Here is a 22885-nt window from a genome sequence, read left to right on the forward strand (position 1 = left end):
ATTGCCAACTCACAATCAAGGACTTGCATCCTGTTGCTACTGTTAAACTGACAGAAATTCCAAACACAAGGGATGTCTGGCAGCTGTAGTTCAAACTCTGTGATCCAGGAGCAGCTCTCCAATTATAGAAGCACTCTACAGGGAAGTGAGAAACAGGCACAGAGAGCGACAGCAGGAAGAGGGAAATGTAGCAGAAAGATCCAGACCATGGAGACAGGACCCACTAAATACACGATGCCTGGACCAGGATAGCAAGGAGAACAGCCCTTTGAGCTGTCATTCCACTTGGTTAGATAAGAGCCATCCCATCTAGATGTCCCCTAGATGGTCTTTGCCTCTGCAAAGATCTTGGAAACTGTCAAGCAGCAAATCCTTTCTGGTATTGCTCGAGCTGCAAGGAACCTGCCGCACATGAGCACAAGGGAACAAATGGCTCCAGCATGGTTCAAGGTTAAATATCTGACATGAGTAGCAGAGCCAGAGTGCAGAGGCAAGTGCATCAGCAGAGCCACCTCACCTGACACTGGGCCCCAGTACAGCAATTAAGAAACAATGCCAACACAAGGAGACCCAATTCTGCAAGTGAAAGCAACAGCAGAGATTCCAGAGCAGGGGAAAAGACCTTCCACCTAATCCTAAAACAGGATCCTTTTGAACTAGCAGGAAAAACATCCCAACTGAAACACCTCCCAAAACAGTGAGAGGTTTCTCAGTCTTCTTTTAAATCCCTTTCTCCAAAGCAAGTTATTCACACTTTCACTGTTACTTGAACACTGACCAAAAGGCTGAAAAGAATTTCTTGCGTAATCAGGCCGTATTAGGTAAATACTGAAGCTCATCAGAAGAGAGGATGAGGAGGTATTACAGTTGTATCAGCAGCTCTGAATTTGTCTGCCAGAAAGCACTGAAGGATGAAGACTAGCCACAGTTTCAAGACAGATCATGGTACTAAATAAATTTATTCTTTCACAATCCCTGTTCTACTCCAACAGTCATGAGATGTGCAATCCAAGTGAAGGATAAAGGTAGTGATGGTGTAACATGAGGTTACAACAACAGCCAAAACACTCGCTTGTTTGTTACTGCTGAAAATAGAGACTGAAAAACCATTCACAAATAAAGCTGTCAGGAGAGAAGTTCAGGCTTTCCAGTCGAAGTAGTAGTCATATTTCCAAAGAAATCAAGTATTTTTCACCATATTTTTTTCTTTAAACAGATGAAGATAAGTCAGTCTCATCCAGCACTGATGGAGCAATCCAAATGGACTACAACAGTTCACAGAAGCACCTTAGGAGACAGGCAGAGCTGGAAGCAGCACGATGCTACTTGAGGAAGCTTTCCTGCAGCTTCTGCACGATCTTTTACCACCTTTGCTAACAAAACCAGCTATCTGGAAGCAAAGAAACCCACATGTTTCAAAACCCCCACATGTAAGTGAACCCCTCACCTCCCAAAACAGGCACAGCATGGACAGTGTAGAATAGAGGGGCATCAACAGGAGCTCAGACAGCACCAGGGTAAATACCTGTCCTTTTATTTTTTTTTTTTTAATTAAGAGAATTAGATACTTTCTTGATCTTTCTGACGCACAAGCTTCAACTAGTCTTCTGGTTTCCTGAATCAAATGGAAGCCCATGGCCACGCTGGCACAGTTTGAAGCACAGGCTGCCAGGAATGCCTGTGGAGATGGGACAGTCCCCAAATACCATGGTCAATCTCAAAGTGACCACTTCTAATGGAGTAGTAGGAGGTCTCTGGTCTTTAACATCAGACCAAGGTCCTCTGTACTTCTGAAGTAACAGGGCATGCAAATACACCCCTTGAACAGAAAACGAGTCCAGAGGAGGGCGACCAAGCTGGTGAAGGGTCTGGAGGGTCTGACCTACGAGGAACAGCTGAGGGAGCTGGGGGTATTTAGCCTGGAGAAGAGGAGGCTCAGGGGTGACCTTAGTGCAGTCTACAACTACCTGAAGGGAGGCTGTAGTGGAGTGGGAGTTGGCCTCTTCTCCCAGGCAGCTAGCGACAGGACAAGAGGACGCAGCCTCAAGCTTCGCCAGGGGAGGGTCAGGTTGGACATTAGGAAGCATTTCTTCTCAGCAAGGGTCATTAGACATTGGAAGGGGCTGCCCAGGGAGGTGGTGGAGTCACCATCTCTGGAGGGGTTTAAGAAAAGACTGGACATGGCACTTAGTGCCCTGGTCTAGTTGCCATGGTGGTGTCAGGGCAATGGTTGGACTTGATGATGCCAGAGGGCTCTTCCAACCTGATTGATTCTGTGATTCTGTTTGCACAGAAGTTTTGTGCTTTGAACTGCTACTGTATTTGTCTTCATAAACAGACTCTTCCCTTCCCAATCCAACACACAGATGCAGCAGATTACAGGATTAAGTGTTTGCACTGATATGCAAAATTCAAGAGACTCACTCTATAAAGACTCAGGCAGAGGGAAATCCCACAGGTGTCTGTTCACTGAAGGCCAGGGCACTCGTTCCCCTGTCCATGCCCTGCCTTCCACTGTCCATGCCCTGCCTGCTCCCTGCCAGGGGATCAGCCCAGCACTACTGAGCAGCAAGGTTCCTCTGAACAGGCCCCCCAACACAGAGCTTACTGGTGACAACTTGTGACCAAGCATCCCAGCATTTACCTCTGCAAAAATCCTTTCTCCAAAGCATCATTATGCAGCTTCCCACGGGAACAAGCACAATCTATTCTTGCAGCACGTATGCACTGCACATTTCCCTTCACCTCGGTACGGAGCTGCCAGAGTTCCTCCTTGCTCCTTCCCGAGTTATAGCTCTGCTGCAGTGCTTTATTCTGCCCCTGCTCTCAGTGCCGTCAGGGACAGAAGGATTTCACAGCCACCCATATTCTAAAAAAGGCAGGGGGAAGAAAGTCTCACAGAACACAACTCCCCCCACCCTGAAGGCTTTCACCAGTTTACTAGGTGACTCTAGACAGAGCCTCCCAGTGCTGTAGGCAAAGCTACCTGCAAGCACCAAAAGCTAGCACTTAAAAACTCTGCTCACGCATCTATTCTGGAAAGATGGAAGAGTGGAGTAAGTATTTCCTCAGACTGACAGATCTTGACCCAGAAACCTGTAGGATCAAAGCCTTCCCTCCCCAGGGAGGTTCTCTAGGGTTAACAGATCCAAGCACTGCAGGAGGAAAAGACTCTGCATTAGGTCATCTGATCTGTGCTTACCCACTGTGAAGCAGTGCTCCTCACTGCTCAAGAGGAAAACATCCCTTCAAAATTGAACAAGCAACACTGGATCTCACCATTTAACAGATTCCATCCACACTATCATAGCAGGCTTCACAAAAAGCCATGGAAATAAAATCTTGTCGAAGTGGAGAGTAGAACAGCAGAGAAATGAGCTCCAGAGACAGGCTACCAGAGATAAGAGACACTGGAAGATGCATAGGGGATTTCTGAAAGGACTCCAAGGAGATGATCTATTTTGTGACCTTACAGGCACAACATACAGTCTGTGCTTCTGCATCCACCGGCCAGCAAACCTGACTGTGCTCTAGAGAGCCGAGCTTGCCTCACTGTAGTTACAGTCAGTTTTCTGCATTTGGCTCTCCTTGTTTCAGAGCAGCTGAGAGTACTGCTATGGGATCACAGAGGTAAAAAGGCTCAGAGGAGCCAGGGGATTATTCCTGTGCCACAACCAGATGATGAGCTAACCGAACAGGTCTTGTTTATAGAGGCTGCAGAAGAGTCAGTGTGGACCAAAAAATCCCGAGGAAAGCCATCAGCCTCTGTCAGTCGCTGTTACCTGAAGCACACACTCAGCTCCAGCAATCTGTCTTGCAGCACATTAATCCCTGTTAACTAACTGTTGCACCACCCTGATAACGAGGTGCTCAGAGCCAAACAGCCATCACAGCAGGATATTATAGAGGCACTGCAAAAAGCTTTCCTCCCCCTCCTCTTTTCAGAGGGTAGGAAACATAAGGTTAGAATGGCTTTATTCCTGCCATGCTTGTGCAGGATTAGAGACCCAAGAAGCATATTGTGTGTCAACGTGTTGCCCATTTCCAAATCATCCCACTCAGACATGACCATGCGACCGTGGGCAATGAAATGCTCAAAAGCTTTAGCAAGCCCACTGCCATGTGGGCACAGCATAAAAGAGAAGATAACTTGCTTGTTACCTCTGCAGAAGTGAGCAGGGCACCAGATTACTCCTTCACCACAGAGAATGAGCACACTGATAGAGCTCGCAGCTCCACCCAGCCCAGGAAGCAGGAGGACAGACCTCTGACTCAGCCCCAACTCTCAGATGTGGCACTGAAGCACATAAACCACAGATAGACCAGTCTCATTATAACATTGCCCTGTTCCAGTCTGCAGAGTTTGAGTCCTAAGAGACCTAAGCTTTAATTTAAAAGGAACACCTGCTTAAACAAGATTAGTCATAGCTAAACCCAGCATCTCCTTGGCTTTGTAACAGCAGCAGATAGCTTCTATCTGGGAGTGGGGGCAACACAACCCACTTGCTTTCCAAGTGACTGATGTGAAAGCCTTTGACCTGCAGCAATATAGAGTTACAGCATGTCCGATCCCAATCATTCACTGACAGCCACATCAACAGCTGCATGTGCTCTTCCCCCAGCGTAACAAGCAGTGTCCTTCCCTCCCCTCTGCAGCAGGCACAGGCCTCTCTTTCTCCCTTCTCCGTGGTGGGCAAAAATCCCTGCGTATTTCACACAGCCTCTCCATGCAGGTGACAGCACAAGAATTCATGACAGTGTTTAGACTTGGGTACGGGCTGTTCTCAGCACAGAGACAGAAGCAAATTTGGAGGGGTGGAGAGGGGTGTTCTCCTCTAACTCAGACTTGCTCAGGTTTTTTTGCTTTGCCTGCAGGCTGGAAGTCCAGGTCATCCTCCTAAAACAGGGCTGAGCGCGTAACTCCACCTCCTAAATGCAACTGAAAGCCAGGTGGCAGATGGAGGCAGGAGCAGCAGATGGAGATGTAACATGCAACCAAGCCAGCAAGCCAGCTAGTGTTCCCTTGCCCAAGCTCAAGGCTCACCTGCAATATGCTGAATGCCTTGAAGAGAGCAGGAACCGGTGAACAGCGACGAGCATCCACGAGAACAGTTAGACCCAAAGCCTGACATTCTGGTCTGCAAGGACAGAGAAAAAGAGGTCATGTTTGTCACCAATGATTGTCAATCAACAAGACTATGGAAACAGAACCCAGAGTCATGACAGGGTGAAAAAACCCAGCACATTATGGCTCTGTAAGGACAGGGAACTAACTGGCCACCTTCTCCTAACCAAAATATATACAAGGAAACTACCACCTGGATTGCTCAGGTTTTACCTTTGCTATTTCCACCCCAAATCCCCATTTCCTAGGACACACCTCACTGATCACAAAGGTGCCAATACCCGCTCTGCGTAATCCACACAGGAAAACCAGTCCTTCCTAGTTGCATTCAGGGACGAGCATGGCCTTGGCCACACTGCTTCACAAGAACAGCCATTCTGGATCAGACCCAACATCTGTCTTGCCCAGAATCAGATTTGAAGGGAGAAGCATAAGAAACAAAGCAGGAGTACCAGAACCTTTCTCATGGGTTAAGCCTGCTCCCTTTATCAATGGCTTAAAGGCTTCAAAACAAAACAAAGTATCACTGACAGAGAATTACCTCTACCTCTTATTAATTTAATCATCTAAAAGTGAAACAAAGTCTCAGTAGAGCCTGAGATGAGTTGAGGGGAAGTCTGTCATAGTGAAAGGAGGAGTAGCTGCAGCAAACTCCAGCCTGCAGACTCCAAAAACAATTGTCAGCCAGACATCAAGGCAGATTTTCTCAAGCCTTGTAGATCCTCCCTCCCTCTCAGCTTGGAGGCCTGGCCCTAAAACATGTCACAACACAGCATCACGGAGCTGCTGCATGACTGCCCCATCATAGCTCCCAAATCTCATCTTCTGAGCTAATGAAGGATAGCAAGAATGGTTTGGGTTCATGGCAATGCACGAAAACATTTAGTACATACCTAATTCTACCACACCATGTGCACAAGGCACCTACAGAACAGCCAAAGTGCTTACTGAGCACCAGCCAGTTCACCCTAGCAGGAGATCCCCACCTGTACAATTTCAGGACTGTCTGGACTAGGTTCCTCAGCCAATAAAGACAACCCGTTCCACTCACTGCCTCCGCTTCCACACCCTTGAAAGGCAAAGCGGACACGGCAGCAGCGTCTACTCTGTCAGCCCAAGAGTGTCACAAACCTTGGGATGCTGTGCAAGTACAGGAGGAGGCGTACAAGCTCGGTGGTGTTGCAGTGGGGGTTTAACCAAGCTGTGTTCCTTGTTGTTATTATGGCCACTGCACGTCCTGATTTATCTCTGGTACCTGTAAGACGACAGGGGAAAAAAAATGTCACACTAGGAAGTCAACAGAGCCTGGTTCCAGGTGTGTATGCCTCATATTCCCCTACTACCACCGCATTACCTTCCTGGAAATGCTCCACAGAACTAGATATAGTCTATGCTATAAACACACTTCCAAAGTACCCAAAAGCTGCCCCAGAGTGAAATAGCTGAGCTCTGCTTGTCTTTCTCTCATAGTAGTGTTAATTTTGGACTGCTGTCTTCTACCCAAACACATTCTTCATAAAACATGGCTGAAGTTGGCTAACGATAACCTAACCTCTGAGAAAAGCAAGAATCTCAAACTGAAGGTAAATGATCTCCCCTCCACTTACGTTACAATATTCACGTTGCTGTCAGACAAGTTTGCGGAACAACACGCGCTACCTCATGAGACTGGGCACGCACGCTGCAGGCTGAGCCTAGCACGTAACCAGACATCTCCTCCTGGGAGGAAAGCCCTGGAGCAGGAGCCCAGAGCTCCTCCTCAGAGGCTGCAAAGCAGACAGCCCAGGAGCACACTCTTGCCTGCCTGCAGCCGCGACAAGGGCAGAGTTGGTGCCAGGCTTTCATTTAGGTTCAGAGCTTGCTCAGTGCCTAGGGAATAGATAAGGCACAGTATGGGCAACACAGCTGAGTTGTGATGTGTTGAGGAAGGAGAAACCCCTCTGCTTCAGTTAGCTGGGACAAAAGCTCTCTGCCCACCACTTTCCAAAAGCCCAAAGACCACAGGAACCAAGCCTGCTCCATGAGCTCCCAAAGTGCATAGAGAACTCCAGAGAGAAGGACACAAAAGTGCACGTCGCCAGGAAGTGATCTGCAGAACAGTAGGGACTACAGCTCTATTGTGTGAAAAGTAACTCACAAGAACAGGAGCCATTTCCTGTCACACAAATTGTATGAGAGAGACATGGGAAAAATCCCAAGCACAAGACAAAACCAGAGGCTTGGAGAAAGCTGTGTCTCTCTGTCTCTTCTGAACTTTATTGCTACCACAGGTGGCCCTGGACCACCTCTCTCACCATCCCAGGGACAAGCATGTGAGCTGACAGGTAAAACAGATACAGATGGACAGCCCCAAGCACAGAAAACTGCCCTGGTGTGATATCAATCTGTCACTAGGACATGACTTGAGTGAGGGCCACAGACACAGATGGGCATCGTTTAGAAGCAGGGCTTTCTCCCTCCTGGGGACCAGAACTCTGACACAGGTTTTCTCCTGCTAACAGCAGGGACAAAATCTTTCATCGTCCATATGATTCAGGAGTGTTATTACTCCTGAAATACTGTATTAGGGACATTGTATAATCAAAGAGTGGAGAGAAACTAGAAAAAGCTTATTGATATACCTTGCCTGGAGAAGAGGAGGATCAGAGGTGACCTTATTGCAGTCTACAACTACCTGGAGGGAGGTTGCAGTAAAGTGGGAGTTGGCCTCTTCTCCCAGGCAACTAGCGATAGGACTAGAGGACACAGCCTCAAGCTGCGCCAGGGGAGGTTCAGGTTGGACATTAGGAAGCATTTCTTCTCAGCAAGGGTCATTAGCCATTGGAAGGGGCTGCCCAGGGAGGTGGTGGAGTCACCATCTCTGAGGGGTTTAAGAAAAGACTGGACATGGCACTTAGTGCCATGGTCTAGTTGACATGGTGGTGTCAGGGCAATGGTTGGACTCGATGATCCCAGAGGGCTCTTCCAACCTGGTTGATTCTGTGATTCTGTTTCACAAGCAAAGGGGATCATCACAAAAAAAAAAAGCAAAGCACTCAGTTACTGGAAAAATGGCTCGAGAACCAGACTCAGTAAAAACTTTCTTTCTCTGAAGCAATATCTTTTGTCCTTCAGGGAGGCCACGCATCACCAGAACCTGATTAAACCTTGAACTTCCATATAGAAGCCTGGGAATTGCCTGATTAGGACAAAAAAGCAACTGCAGGCACCAGGGCTAGGTCTCCAACAGTGGCATAACCAGATGATTCAAGAGCAGAATGCGGGGAATGAAACTCTCCTGAAAGGAAAATGTGTTCCTAACTCCATCAGCTACTAGTTTATTAATTAGCTCTCATTCACTAGTCATTATAAAAGTTATCCTTTCTCATGTAATTATTATATCATTAGATCACAGTCAGGCTTCTACAATAGCATGGACTATGAGCTTCTCTTAAAGACCCCGCTCTCTCAAACCCTGTAAGTTTTTGGCTGTTGTACACAGCATAAAAGCGTCCAACCTGATCAGCAGCCCAGAAAACTGGAAGTCCTCATTTGGAATTTGTTCTAGAAATCTACCTCCCAATGCAAAATTACATGTTTGAATGTACCATAACTCTGCCCTGCACTCGGTTTCTCATTTCATCTTTGTCCAGAAGACTGGAAAAGTCTTATTTCCCTTTCCTCCTTCCCTGCACAAAGGTGTTTTCACCTCATTTTCAATCATCTTATGAGATAAACAACCTTTCAGTCTCTTGCCATAAGACATCCAATTCAGTTACCAGAAAGGGCTGTCACCCTTCTCTGCATCACCTCCAACGTTCACCATTTCCTTTTACAACAAAGGCGTCAGGACAGCCCAAACTATTTGAGAGGCATCACCAACAAGCACACAGAGGTAAAATCACCTTCTTAATCTGGCTAGTCATCCCTTCTCCTTTACACATCTGAGGTCAAAATGGGCCTTGCGGCCCCAGCACTGAGTGGGAAATCCTGTGCTGCCTTTCTGCTCTCCTTCCCAACTTCTCCACACAGCACAGGTCTCTGCTCTCTGGCCAATTTTCCACTCGTACCTGGCTCCTGAGCTCATCAAATGCCACTGCCCCGCACTGGACAACCCTCTCGCTGGCTGTGGAAGGAAGCAAGCCCACAGGGGCGGCTCACAGATGCTGCCAAGGGGCTGTTTTGCACCACGGAGGTAGATCTCGCTTCCTCTGCTTTAGTTTGTCTTTGGTTAAACACAAAGGCCTCTTGTGTGGGCCCTGCACACCAAGCGGTCCCGGCTGCTCTGTCCAACAGCCTCAGCTTCGTTTACCGCTCTTCTCCCATGCAGAAGTTTTACCTGCAGCAATTTGATACTCGCTGCCATATCAGATGCAAACACTGAGTAACGTTTGACCTACAACTGATCTCCCAGAACAATTCTGGGACGTCCTCCCTTGATAGCTAGTTCTGTCATCTGCTGTTTAGCTATGCTATCGTTCCCCCCGCACATTGTTCAGGCACACTTCACTGGGATATTCCTTTCAACACTATGTGTCATGAAATCAAATGTTTTCTAAAAATCTATTTTATCTAGGCAGCTACATTTAATCAACCAAACTTCTAATTACCAAGAATAAAACTGGTTTTACAAGAGCAGTGTCAAATAGCATCTTCTACACTCCTATCCTTTAATTAGCTACCAAGTGAATCAAGTTCCTATTGTTTCAACCAGGTCTGATGTCAGGCCCACCAGCCCATCATTAGCTGCACCCTCACTCTTCTCTGTTTGAACTACCAGTATGAGCCCACAGATTTGGCATTTCTGACTCATGTGTGTGGTTAACATTTTGAGACTCCTGGGAGCAAGCTAACATTACTTTCAGGAGAGGGAAGTTCTACTTCCTGTCCTTCCCATCCAGAGGATTCATGAAGTGTTGCTTCTGGAGAGGTTTGGGGTGAAATAAATGGAATTGGCAGCAGTCTGCCGTGCTGCAGAGGCTCATCTCCCTTGCCCTCCTACAAACCATGCTTCCCAGACACATTCTGGCTCAGCTACTCACCAGGCAGGCAGGCAACTCCGCTCCTGAGCACTTCTGGGTTCACATCCTTGACTATGGAAGGTGCAGACCGACCACCCCAGGCACTCCGAAACGCTGGGGACGTCAGGGGAGTAGTAGCTGTTGAGGTTTCCTCCAGGGCACAGACTTCACTCACTGGTTTCAACACATCTGTGCCAGTTGCTTCTTTTCTGGTCTCTGCCCCTTCCGACACCATCCCTGTAAGACAAGCAGCAGTCAGAAGCTCGAGCAGAGCTCCACCCAAAAGGTCCCTGGTAAGTACCAGACTGGGGAGGGACGTGCCCCCAGCCCCAGCACTCTGCAGCTCCTCCAGTCCTCGTGCCAATAGTACGCATGTTCCAAAACCAGTTATAACATGAACATTACTATAATTCTAAAAAAATAAACCAATTTATTGTGAAGTTTGCAAGTTACAAAAACTCAACTCAGAGCGGGATTACTGTAGTCAAAGCCATTTTTAAAGGTACCACATCAAGCAGTACATGCCTGCTCACAGCCCGAAAGTCTGGCGCGGTGCAAGTCCCTGGCTAAGCTCCAGCAGCTTGAGCACGCTGAAGTGATAAAGCACCTTCTGACAGGGAGAGCTGCTCCATCAGAGCAGAATTACTCCCCCAGCACCACTTGCAGATTAGTTCCTGAAAATATGAAGTCAACTCAAGGCTGACAAATCAGCTGGAAATTAGCCAAAGAGACCTTGTTCTGCTCGTCCAGATTTTTTTAATTAACTGTTAATGTGGAAGTCAGAAACCTATTTTAAAACCCTGAAGAATAGGATGATTACACTAATCAGCTGTTTCAGAGCAGAAGAACACGCTTCCTTTGCGTGACACCCCAGCTCTAAAGTACAAAGTATCAGTATCATTTAATTCTAAAATTATTTTAACTACTACATGGAAACTAATGCTAGTTTTATCAAGTTTCAATTTTCATGTAAAAGTAGCTGGAGAGAAGAAAAAAAATTTAAAATCTACCTACTGTGTAAGAAGTGTTATTCCCCATTCCCCAACATTATAAGGATTGGGAGCCAACAATATGTCTTCAAGGATCAGTCTTTAGCATCCTAAGTACAGAGCTAGGCTATCCCACTGCTTGGCAGAAAGATACACTGGAGAAAAGGCTACACTTTGCTGCACGTCCTGATACTTCAACATCTACCAACAAAAAATCAACCTCTCTTTAGGAAAAATAAGACAGCGGAGTATTTATTTGCTTGCTATGAAGTAAGACATTTTAATTGCTCTTTAAAATTGACTTCAACCATCCTGCCTTCCTGCTGCATCAACAACGCTGACACTTGACTCAGTTTATTTACTAACAGCTTCCAATACTTCATTAAAGAGCAGGACCAGGAACAAAGCAGTCCTTGAAGTGGCTTTCAATACAAGTTTTAGCAGTGAAGGAGATTTACAGGTTGAGGCTCAGCCCAAACTGCTTTCAAAATTGCTAAAGCGGGTGAGAGAAGTGCCCTGAGCAGCACAGCTCACTGCGGAAAATTATCCGACAGTGGGGGGAAACTAGGAGGGGCTCCAGGGCTCTGCACCAAGGCCATGATGGAGTAGTTGCTCGTTACTCTTTGGTAACACCCCTCTTGAGGGAGCATCCCTGAGACCCCGCTTGGCAGCTACTGCATTTGACCACATAAGCTGCTGCGATGGCTTCAGGGCTCTGCACAGCTCTGGGATGCACCAGAGCTCAGTCCTGTTCCTAATACTACCTCAGCCTCCACTTCCCAGTGATGGAGGAGGTCATTCGCTTTGGCCAACGCTGCTAGATCTTCCTGAATCAGCATTTTTGAGGGGCACTGATCTCCTGTAGATGGGCTATCTTGAAGATCACCAAGCCACATAAGTCACACCCCGACAGTTTCACATTAAAGGGTGACAGACTTTCTAGGAGAACATCTTCTAGGAGCTGTAAGGCCTGGCAATACGAAGAACCACACAGTTTGTAGTAAATGAATCTGCATTAAATGAAGAAAGCCTGCAAAGAGGACCAAAAGGTGGCATTTAAAGAAGACAAGAAAGGGAGCATAGCTATATTGAAGGTACCATACCAGCACAAGAGAAAGACATAAATGTACATGGCAGCTCTGCCTTGGATATCTCTTAGACATGAGGTAGCAGCTCCCAAACACTAGAAGAGAGAAGCATTTTGCTCAGCCCACCATACCTGCTCCTGGTACTGGGGCTTTTCAGCCTCAGGGAAACCTCACTGGAGTTGTGCAGCCTCCAGACTACGTACATCTTGCCCAAACCAACCTCTTCCCTAAGCTTCTCGGGCTCAGTTCAGATGTGCAGACCCCACCTCTCTCCCAACAGGCCCAAGCACACTGTTTGTTATTTGCAGTCGGGTGGAGACACTAAAGCGGAAATTGTAGAATGCGGAGGATTACATCAAAAAGCAAACTGAGAACTGGGACATCTGAATTTGGTGTTTGCAGGTTCCACCTTTCCCCGAGGTTAAGGAAGTGGTAGAAGAGGATTTGCTTGTGTGCATTTCAAAGAGACATTAGCATTTTTCCAACAAACTGCCCCAGCACCATCTATGCTAATATCACGTAGTAAGAGGGAGAGGGAACGGAACGCCCTAACAGGTGCTGCTGAATATGCCCCAGTGTGGCTTTTCAGCCAATTTCTTGAATATCAAGATATTTTCCACCCACGAAATACAGGAATTATTTCCAGAGCTGCAAAGTTTCAAAATTCACTTTCTCTTAAAGTTAGTTATTAGGGGAAAAACAGCAGACAGATTTTCTGTGAATGGAACTAGTGTAAATTTTAAGCCACCAACTCAAACCAGCTCACATTTTATTCAAAAATCTTTCTAAATTAGATCATATTTGTGCAGAAAAATAAGCTCAGTTTGTGACTGGGAGTGGGAGGAAGGGGAGAGAGTTAAAGGACAAGGAAAAAATCTGCAGCCACAGCAAACTCAGATGCCCCAGTTCTGAATGGGTATTTTTGACATGATCTACAAAGTCTGCCGTAACAAGCAAGCTCCTCCGCCTCCCAGAGAGCAAATCACACGTCTGCCCACTATTATTGAGGTGTGAACTGCAGATCTCACTGGCCCAGTAAAGCTTAAGCTTTGCTGTTATTTATAGTTTAGGCAAGATACCCACAGTTTCCAATCATAGTAGCAAAATGACCCCAACCAGAGACAGTTAGAGAGAATTTAATTTGCCTGCAGAAAGACCAGCTGGAAGAGAAAAGGCCGTTTGTAGGACTGAGAGTAGGACATTTGCTTCACTTTGTAAGTTTATCTCTGAATTATCTTCTTATTGTATCTCTGAGGTTTAATGGGGCTAGATAAGGGGGTGGCTTGTTTGGATCTCAAAGCAATCAAATGTAATTGAATGGATTAAGTTTATTACAGCTCCAGCTACAGTGTTTAAGAAATACTCCCGGCATAAACAGACATTTCAGCTGCCCTGGGCCTTAAAGAGTTTAGTTGTTGGTTTGGGGGGTTTTCTGGTGATTTCGGTTGTTTCTTTTGCTTTACAAACTCTGAGATAACAGGTTTGTTGTTTTCTTTTAACTGCAATGCGAAAGTTTATCATCATCAGAATTGGGCCATGAATATGTCACTGATTTCAGCCAAATCCCCAGAAACATTTAAATTGTCTTTCATTAAAAACAAACTCCACACATACACCACAGGGGTCTGCCATTGCTGAAATCCACAGCAGCGGCCAAGACTCGTCCTGTGGAGCAGCAAAAACATCACACTTATTATCTCATACACAAGCTGGACCTGGCTAATTTTAGACAGAGAAGATGGGAATACCAAACAAGCAGCCACTGGACCATGAGGAAGGTGTACACCCAGCACCTGACACAGCCTAGGTTTTCTGAGGTCCACTCTCGTGCAAACATGGAGTCAAGTCAGGTTCAGCTTGGTCAGGGGAACAGATGCCCACAGCATGGTTATTTACTGGCATACATCCCCCAAGAGCTATGGATAGCCAGAAGGTGACGTCTTTTTTTCTGCTCCTGGTGGTAGATGCTCAGGGAGATGCACGCTTCAGAAACAGAAACTTTTGAGCTGACCCCTGCATTTCACAGAAGAGAAATACTTGTCACTCCAAGAGTATCAGAAACGCCTGGCAATCGTGGGCCTGCCTAATTATGGAATTAAGATATTTTGGTGCAGGTGTTAAGGAAATTTCCTTTTAATCAACGGACACTTTAGCTCCATTAGGAGGTGACGCTAAGGCATCAGGTACAACGTGACTTTGGGACACTTGAGAAAGGAGCTTTGCAGCCAAACGGAGCAGTGCTGCAGCGCTGATGTAGGCTCTCATCCACACAAACCAGGAGCAGCACAAGCATTACCCTGGCAGCCCGTCCCAAGACGACCAGCCCTCGCTCTGTTCCCCCACAGGGTCATACGTGCTCTAGCAGTGTGGGTTTGTACCTCCAACCCTTTCAAGGGCCCTCACTCTAATATTTCAGGCTGGGTAATTTTCCTAGCCAGGGGTCTCAGGGAATGAGAGCTGTTGAACTGGAATGGCACGTTTCACCCGCCCCCACCACACGCACGCTTCTCGATGTGATCTGCATATCTAGCTACAGCTTTCCAGGCTCAGCACAGCTAGGCAAAGCCAGCACCGTGTCCATGCCATTACACACTGCCTGTCTACAGCCTGGTGCAAAAGGCAGAGAGGCCTGGATTGCCTGTTCAGTTCCTTCTGAAGGAGCACAGCTCCAGCACAGGAACCCAAGCATCACAAAGTCTGGGCAATACCTGCTTGAACATATTGTTTGAGTTGAAGTTAGATGCTTAATTTCTCTGTGCTCTCCCACTCAAGTTTAAAAGCTCCTACTGGAAACATAACCAAGCTGAAGAAAGCATGCTGGAGGGGAAGGGAGGGAAGAGGGGGAGCATCCCGCACTCCACAGTTCGCTGCTTAAATCAGTCACCAGCACACACATTTGGGGATCTTCAGGTCATGTCACACAGCTAGTATTTGACTGTGGCATCCACTGCTGCTTCCTCTTGCCACAACTATCTTCCTAAAGCCAATTTGCAACTACCAAAGGCTCACAGTTAGACATTCTCTTCTCACGCATTCCTATTGCGTGCATCCATAATGTGCACACGATTAATGTAACGGGTGGGGGTCACCAGCAATCAGATCAACTGAAATTAAGAGTCTTTTACACTGGAACTTTGTTCTGTGCTGCTGTAAATTTGCAAAGAATTATTAAACAAAGTTACCTACAATAAAACCTGTGACGAGAAAGTGAATTTCAAGCCACAAAAATGACAACTCCATCACTTTCCTGTAGTTAGTGCTATTACCCCAAAGCCTCCCAGCAGACGTACTTGTCAGCAGTACCTCTGAAGGACTTTTCTTTCTATCCATGTTATCAGACAAACACACAAACATCCAGTTGCTGTACCTTTAGGAGACGATGCCCCAGAAGCTGCCTCTTGGTGGGAGTGCAGAGTGGTGGGCTCTGTATCATCCCCCTCAGCAGGTCCCGAGGACAGTGGTCCAACCTCGAGTTCCTCTGCAATGGATTCCAGTGTTTTTAAGGCGACGGTCTTTGACTTTTCCCCATAAGAAAAACTTCGCTGGTTCTCCTCCCCTCCCTGCAAATCCTGTACTGCAACACACTCTGGGTTCAGCACAGAGTTCTCTTCACTTCTACGGCCCTGGTTTTCTGCCCATCTTTGTGGTTCCTCACACCTCTCTGCAGACCTCTGGGTTCTGAATTGACTTGAGCCTTCTGCTTGTGCATCAGGGCCCATGAAAGAGTCACTGTTATGTATTTGTTCTGCCATCTGATCACCTTCTGCTGACAGAGCAGTTTGTAGTATGGCTTCTTCAGCTTTCTTATGCTGACATGCAGAGCCCTCTTGCTCTTCACCATCTGACAAGAGTCCGTCTGTAGGAGCTTCAACAGAACAGTGACTATGACTAGTCTGACTCTCATTTACAGTCAATATTTCTTCAATCTCTTTGACTTCCTCAGGGCTGTCCCTTCTTCCCAGCTCGAATTCATCTCCCTGGTTCTGTTCTGGAGGATTTAATGGAGAACTAAGATTTGCTTCCTGATCGCTGCAGCAAGCACCGACTGCTCCTACATCTGCCACATTCCCTGAAGAAGGAGAGCCTCTCTCCACACCTACATCTGAACTCTCAGGCGTGATAAGCAATGTAGTGGCCTGGACTGGCACAACACTTTCACTGACGTGCTGGCAAGAAACATTAGAACCTTCCATTAGTGTGCAATGTGGTCCCGAAGGTCCCAGGACAGACACAGAAGAGGGATCCATCTGTGTCACCTCATTTTGACCCTCGGTCAGTGGTTCTCCATGTCCTCTCAGTATCACCTCCTCTTTAGCAGGAGCAGCAGCAGCATCTAGAATTGTTTCTGGGCTCTGGTCTGATGTTTCAACACCAGAATTTCTGCTAGGTCCATCACTTTCTCCTTCCACATTTCCAGGAGCACTAGGCATTTGTGCTTTGCAGTTGACACCAGCACCCACGTCGCTGTAGCTGCACAGTGCATATTGCCAGTCTATTGAGTGTTCGCTGCAGGTCTCCTGCTCTGAAGATGATTCTTCTGCACTGCAGGCAGGAGACTCGGCCACAGGAAAGCTATTCCCCATGTTTCCAGGGCCACCTGATACCAGCTGACCTTCTGGAGACAGCTCACCATGTGCCATCATTTTGTTGCTTTCCAACGGAATGACATTTTGGAGCACTTCTGTAGAAGAAGTCCTCAGAGCGTCCGTCTGACAGTGCTCCTTCTGCATAAGTGCTGACTGAATTAAGTTCTTGGAGTAGCTACTGTCTTGGGCGACAATAAATCTCTGCTTGCCTTTAGACGCATTCACTCGTGTTCTGGGCTGAGTTAGATAACTTAAAGCTAGTGACTGCGTTAAAGAACCTGTTTGTGGCCCAAACCTGGGCAGTGAAATGTCTGTCAGCTCAACGTACTCCCCTTCAAGGTCACTTTTCAAGTTCTCTTGAGGCACAGGACTTGTACAGACACCATTGACAAGAGCTTCACTCAACTGTGGAGTTGTGCTGCTAACGACCAGGTTGTCTTGATTTGGACTTTGTTCCTGTAGATACTGAGATCCTAGGTCTGGTGAACTGCACTCAGCATGGTCCATAGGTAGGCACAAAATTGAAGGTTCCTCTGTTATTTCTGGAGAGATGATATTGTTTTCAATTATTTTTGGTTTGTTTATAAATTCAGGATTAACCACTTTATCCCAGGGGACACGAAATATTTTATCATCAGTGGTTAGTAAACAATTTTCCAGTGCTATATCCATCCGCTCCCCATTGATAGTACTCAGCCATTCCAGACTAAAAATAGAGGTATAGGAGACTTCTGGAATCACAACTTCCTCTACATTATGCTTGTCTTTTGCCAAACATTTCAATACAATTCGTGGAGACTTCTTGAGATAGGGGACCACCTGCAGGTAGAAGTCACCAGGCTTCAAGATTCGCCAGTCAATGGAAGCCAGCTGGACTACAATCTTCTCATGAACACACAGGGGCCAGCCCTCATGGCGAAACAGCAAGCCACAGTACTGAACCTACGGAGAAAAGAGAAAGTGCTTTCAGCATCAGGAACAGATCTCAGCTCAAGCTTTTGGACAGGAGAGATCAATGCTTCTCTTTCACAGCTGTAGCAATAGAACAGTTGAATTTAGGGTCTTTGGTTATTAGTGTAGGGGAGTTTTCCATACTGAGGTCTTCTCTTTAAGAAGCAGAAACAAGAAAAGCTACCAACACAAATCACCAGCACCTCAGGAACCAGCTGCCAGAAGTGTCAGCCCTGTTTTAAAGCTGGGTCAGCACAGGCAGGCAGAGGTCTAAGCCCCAGAACCCCAGGGTAGAGAAATTGGGAGTTCTCACCTCCCACTGCCTAAGCCAGAAGACCCTGTCTCTACCTCACTTCTGACTCCTTAGGACCGACTGGACTGACTAAGAAAGTGAAAATTCAGACCATACATCATCCCTAACCAAGCGCCTTCAGAGAAACACAGGCAGACAGCAGCCTGCTTACAACGCATGGACAAAATTCACTGTCCTCAACTAAAGACCATCCACAGCCTTGACAGAGAAGGTGACGAAATACTACACATCATTTCCAGAGCATCCACAGCGAGCTCTAGGTTGTACCAGGTACACTTGATACCAACCTGCCAGGAGGAGGTTGTAGATGCAGAAACCTCATCGCCTGGCGCCACAAAACGTCTTTTCTCTGGTGAAGCAGTGTTGGGTCTTTAGATTGAGGTCTGCTGGAAGGGAGGTAATGAAAAGCTTTGCTGAGGCCTGAATGCAGAATGAAAATGCCAAGGTCTGCCTAAGGACTTGTTTTTATTCTCTAATGTGTTCTGCTGGAGCATGCAGCACGTCCCACTTGATTTTGGTTAAGCCAGATTGAAAAGCACAGAGCCAGGTAAAAAGCATCCCTCATTTGGTGCTGGCAAGAGCCTGTGCATGGAGACATGTTACATGAGATACAGCAGCAAGGGATGGCTGCAACCTACCAGTGAATGGAAGGAGATATTGCGAAGACAAAGCAGGAGAAAGGAGGCAGCAAATGAGGAAAGCACAGCAGGACTAGAGAGAAAGGCGGCAGCAAGTCCCATCAGCAAGCTGTGAGGAACCACACTCAGCATAACACAGATCTCATTCCCAAAACATAGCAGCACTCAGAACAAGTCTCAGACAAATCCCAATCAAGTAAGAGAACTGAAGTTTCATGGCTGAGCTGCCTTGACTCAATTATTTACAGCTTTATCACAACTTCAAAAAATAAAATCACTGCTTTGAACTTGATTCTGTTTGGGTAAAGTAAGATTTAAACTGAGCCATGACATAAGCCATCAGTTTCACGATTAATTTCATCTCTGTCACAACAAGGGTTTAGACAGGATTCACTGTATCAGATGCAATACTTAAATTAGAAAGCCATCATCTGGAAGCCCAAAGACTTTAGGATTGGCAGCAGTAGACTTCAAACATTTTATCTTGTTTCTCTTACATGGTCACATGGAAATCCTGACAGAGAGTGCAATTTCTAAAAACGCTGTATTCTGCAGGCCAGACAGATGAAAGAATATACTTTAATTCAAATATTTTGCCATATAGGAGAGAAACCACAGGACTGGAAGGAATCTCCTGGATCCTCACACACCTTGAAACAACAGGTAATGGTATTAAGTAATTTCTTCCCTATGTTCATCAAGCTTCACCTTCAGCCCAGCCAGGTTTCTTATCCTCACTGCACCTGATGCAAAGTTGCTCAGTGGCTTGAAAGCCCAAATCATCCTTCAGAATCAATAATTCCTCTTCCTCAACCCTGGACCTTATTCTCTGCATGTGTTCACATGGCTTAAAATTATTAAGCCACGTCACATCACCTTAACACATCTCCCTTGACCATCTCTTAGGCCTGCCTGAAGCACCTCCTTGGTGATGCCTTTTTTTTTTTTAAAAAAAAACCCCAAACATTTCTTTGTTCCACTTTCTCATTGTGCAAAGCATTGCAAAACGCTGCATATAACGGCACCAACACTTCCCATCTGCGCTAGAAGCATCTCTTAACGCTAAGATCACCCTTGTCTTCCAGTCAGACCCCTATGGTAACCCAGTCACCTGCTAGTTTTTCCTTCCAAACTGATTTCACAACAGAAATTCTGCCTGTTACTTTGTGGAGGCACAGGCTTGCCCCCTGAATGGACTGTTATAAAAACTTACATGCAAAGTTTTAGAGCTCATCTTGTGTAATACACTTATGACCCTCCTCCTCCTCCTTTATGTTATTGCTCATGTCTCCCAGGCTGGTTTCATCATAAATATCTGTCATCTGCATACTCTTACTTTTTATGCCAAGGTCATGGATGAGGAATAATGTGTGTCTCATGACTCCTGCCTCCAACGCAGTTTTCACTGCAGTGCAAACACTCTCCCTTTCACCAGTTTGTTACCCATCCTGCAATACTTGCATAAACCTCCATCCCTTTGACACAGTCATTAATTTTCCATATGACTCCATAATGCGTCCTTTACGGAAGGGATTAGACAACGAAACTTTTCTCTCTAGAGAGCTGGTTGATGAAAAAGGCTGGTCTTACGCTACCTGCCATGGAGCAAACCACATGAGAAAACGTTACCCAGTTTCTCATGGGCCAGTTAATTCAGTCCTTGCTCAGTGCTTGTTGTACACTTAGCTTGCTCTCTGTGTTTTGTTACTAGCCCTGACTTAACAGATTCAATAAAAGTCCCTGTTATCAGACATCGAGCATTACACTGTAACTTCTTCTGTGTTCCAGGATGGAGACCAGCCAGTCCCTTTTCTTCAACACAGTCAATTCCGTTTCCATTTCAGTCACAGAAGTTTTATTTCTGTGCACTCCGTGCATGTGACTTACTGTTGTAGCTACACACTGTATCACTACTAAACTTTGCAGTCCTATGTCCTCGTGCTTTCTGATCTCCAAGACACAGACGCCTCTACACCAGTTACTCCCTTTCTTGCACAGCATGGCTGAATTCAACAAGCCAAGACCTCCTCTTACAGCACACACTGCGCAGAAGTTGCTACTGGCTCCAGCAAGTCTCAGGCCATACGTACTTCACTGACTTTTCCCTCAAGCTCAAGACTCACACAGCACCTCGGTCAATACAGCTGATATCTCTTACAGTAAATGCCCAAGCCAAATATTTTGTACACAAGGTTTTATACAAAAACAATGTGCTATTTTCCAGAAAAGACTACCCAATTGCACCCTACACCAGACCACATCAACCCTTCTTCTGCCATTAGACTATTTCCTAGGAGGTACATTGAGGCCATCTTTACTAAGGGCCTTTGGGGGGAAGAAGAGGCAGACTAAAAAAAGATTAGTTCCCAAATTACTACAAATAGTTTATACGACTGAAAAGTGAGAAACACCATCAGCAGCAGCATAAACAGAAAGCTGAATTCCATCTGCAACTACCTGACACAGAGTTCCTGCTAAAGTCTGGATGCAGAGGCTGACCTGTCTGCCTACTGACTGACAAGTGGAAGAAAACTCAGCAATAAAATCCCCCAAACCAAAAAGCAGAACGCATTGAAGTTCCTGAAAAACCCTACAAAGCCACAGTCTAAACTGCAGCAAGAGCTAGAGTAATGCCCAAGCAGGAATGTAAGTCCTTCAGTAGCCTAAACATTTAAATTTTAGAACTTTAGAAGTGGGGCATCCTCATGCTGCTCCTGCTTCAAAAATCACTCAAAGGGAAGATTACATGAAGAGGCTTATTTCAGTTGTTCTAACATTTCACTTTGAGGCTTAAGTATTTGCTCTTCTCATGTCCAATCACTACCGAGCCAAACCAGGCTTGTCAGAGGAGCGCCAGGCACAGACTCCACGCCCAATGGCTGCAGCCAGGAATAAAGCTGCCTCTGAGGAAAGAGCTGGGCTCCAACGACAAAGATGGCACTAAGGTGGTAGCTCCCAGAGCTACGGAGATCGCTGTGCTGGAACACCCCAGCATGTCATATGAAGGCCAGGGGCAAAATCTGGTTTCTTACTCTGTGCTGAGCAGACATAGACCCCTTGGCACACCCCTCCACACACCCCTCTCTAGTCCCTGGGGATCACATATGGACTATTGATTTTAATATGCCCAGCTGAAGCCTACGACCTTGTCTAATACTTCATGAAGCCACTTACACTTTTGTCACTGCAGAGGCTGAGAAAAAGATGTAGCACTCTCAAGATTTCCTACAGCAGCCATTCAGACAGGAGTTACTTTTTTTTCCCCCCCTTAAGAAAAGCTCACATGGACCAGCTAAACTACAAACTAAGGAGGAAACATTGCTTCTGTTTAGACTCTCTAAAAAGCAGACAAAACTTTTAAAGAACAAGAATTAGTCCTGTGATTTCAGACAGTGAAGACAAAAGAAGGGGCACACAGCGGAGGTTTGGGGAAGAGAAGGAGTCCACAACAAATGAAAGAAATAACTTTCAGCAACAAAAATTCAAACAAGCAGAATTCTAACTGAAATATGGACTCACCTGGGCCCACCTCTAAAGACAGTACAAGGTACCTAGAGCTTCCCTTGATCTCCCTGTATTGCCATCCTGAAAGTACAAAATCATGAGGCAGGGCCAGAACGGGTCACAAGCAAGGAGGAAAGGCTGAAGGTACCCACCCAGCTGTGCTCTTTGAGGCCTGTGCCTGCACTCTGCCTCTTGCTGCCCACTCTCCCAGACATGTCACACCTCAGCAAAAGCCCCCCGATACCTAACGCTGAGCCCTGGGCAGCCCCTCACTGGAGGTGGCTGCCCCACCACCCCCACCACCCCTGTACCTTGTGGCTTCTGGGCAGGCCAGGGAGTGCCAGGCAGGCCCCGAGCCCTCCCCCATTTCTGGGCCTGTGCCAGGAGGGTGGTTCCAAACACGGTTCCTGCCCCTGCACCACCTCCCCAGACAGTGCTGCATGGGTAGGACAGCCCCACCACACCGGTTTCCCTCTCCAACAGGACACCTCAGCCACCACCAGCCCCCTTGCCTCCATGTTGCCTGGCCCCATGCTCCAGGCCAGCCTGGGGGGCCGCCAGCACCCTGAGCCCCTCCAAGGCCCACTGGCCTCACCTCTCCCACCTCAGGGCCTCTCAGAGCCAACCGCCCTCACCCCTCTCCCGCCTCAGGGCCTCTCAGAGCCAACCGCCCTCACCCCTCTCCCGCCTC

At 46.8% G+C, this 22885-nt stretch overlaps 1 protein-coding gene across 3 annotated transcripts in view; it reads right to left on the reverse strand.

Annotated features, from left to right (window-relative positions):
• PLEKHG4 (pleckstrin homology and RhoGEF domain containing G4) overlaps positions 1-22885 on the reverse strand; it is a 90252-nt gene that overhangs the window by 49850 nt on the left and 17517 nt on the right. For all 3 annotated transcript variants that reach the window (XM_068411162.1, XM_068411163.1, XM_068411161.1), the window contains exons 3-6: positions 15570-17730; positions 10147-10362; positions 6257-6380; positions 5045-5138 (exon numbers count right to left, since the gene is read on the reverse strand). In XM_068411162.1, the coding sequence (XP_068267263.1) occupies positions 5045-5138; positions 6257-6380; positions 10147-10362; positions 15570-17730 (2595 nt within the window). The remainder of the gene's footprint in view (positions 1-5044; positions 5139-6256; positions 6381-10146; positions 10363-15569; positions 17731-22885) is intronic.

Source organism: Nyctibius grandis, chromosome 12 (genome assembly GCF_013368605.1).
Source record: "Nyctibius grandis isolate bNycGra1 chromosome 12, bNycGra1.pri, whole genome shotgun sequence".
Taxonomy (NCBI): domain Eukaryota; kingdom Metazoa; phylum Chordata; class Aves; order Nyctibiiformes; family Nyctibiidae; genus Nyctibius; species Nyctibius grandis.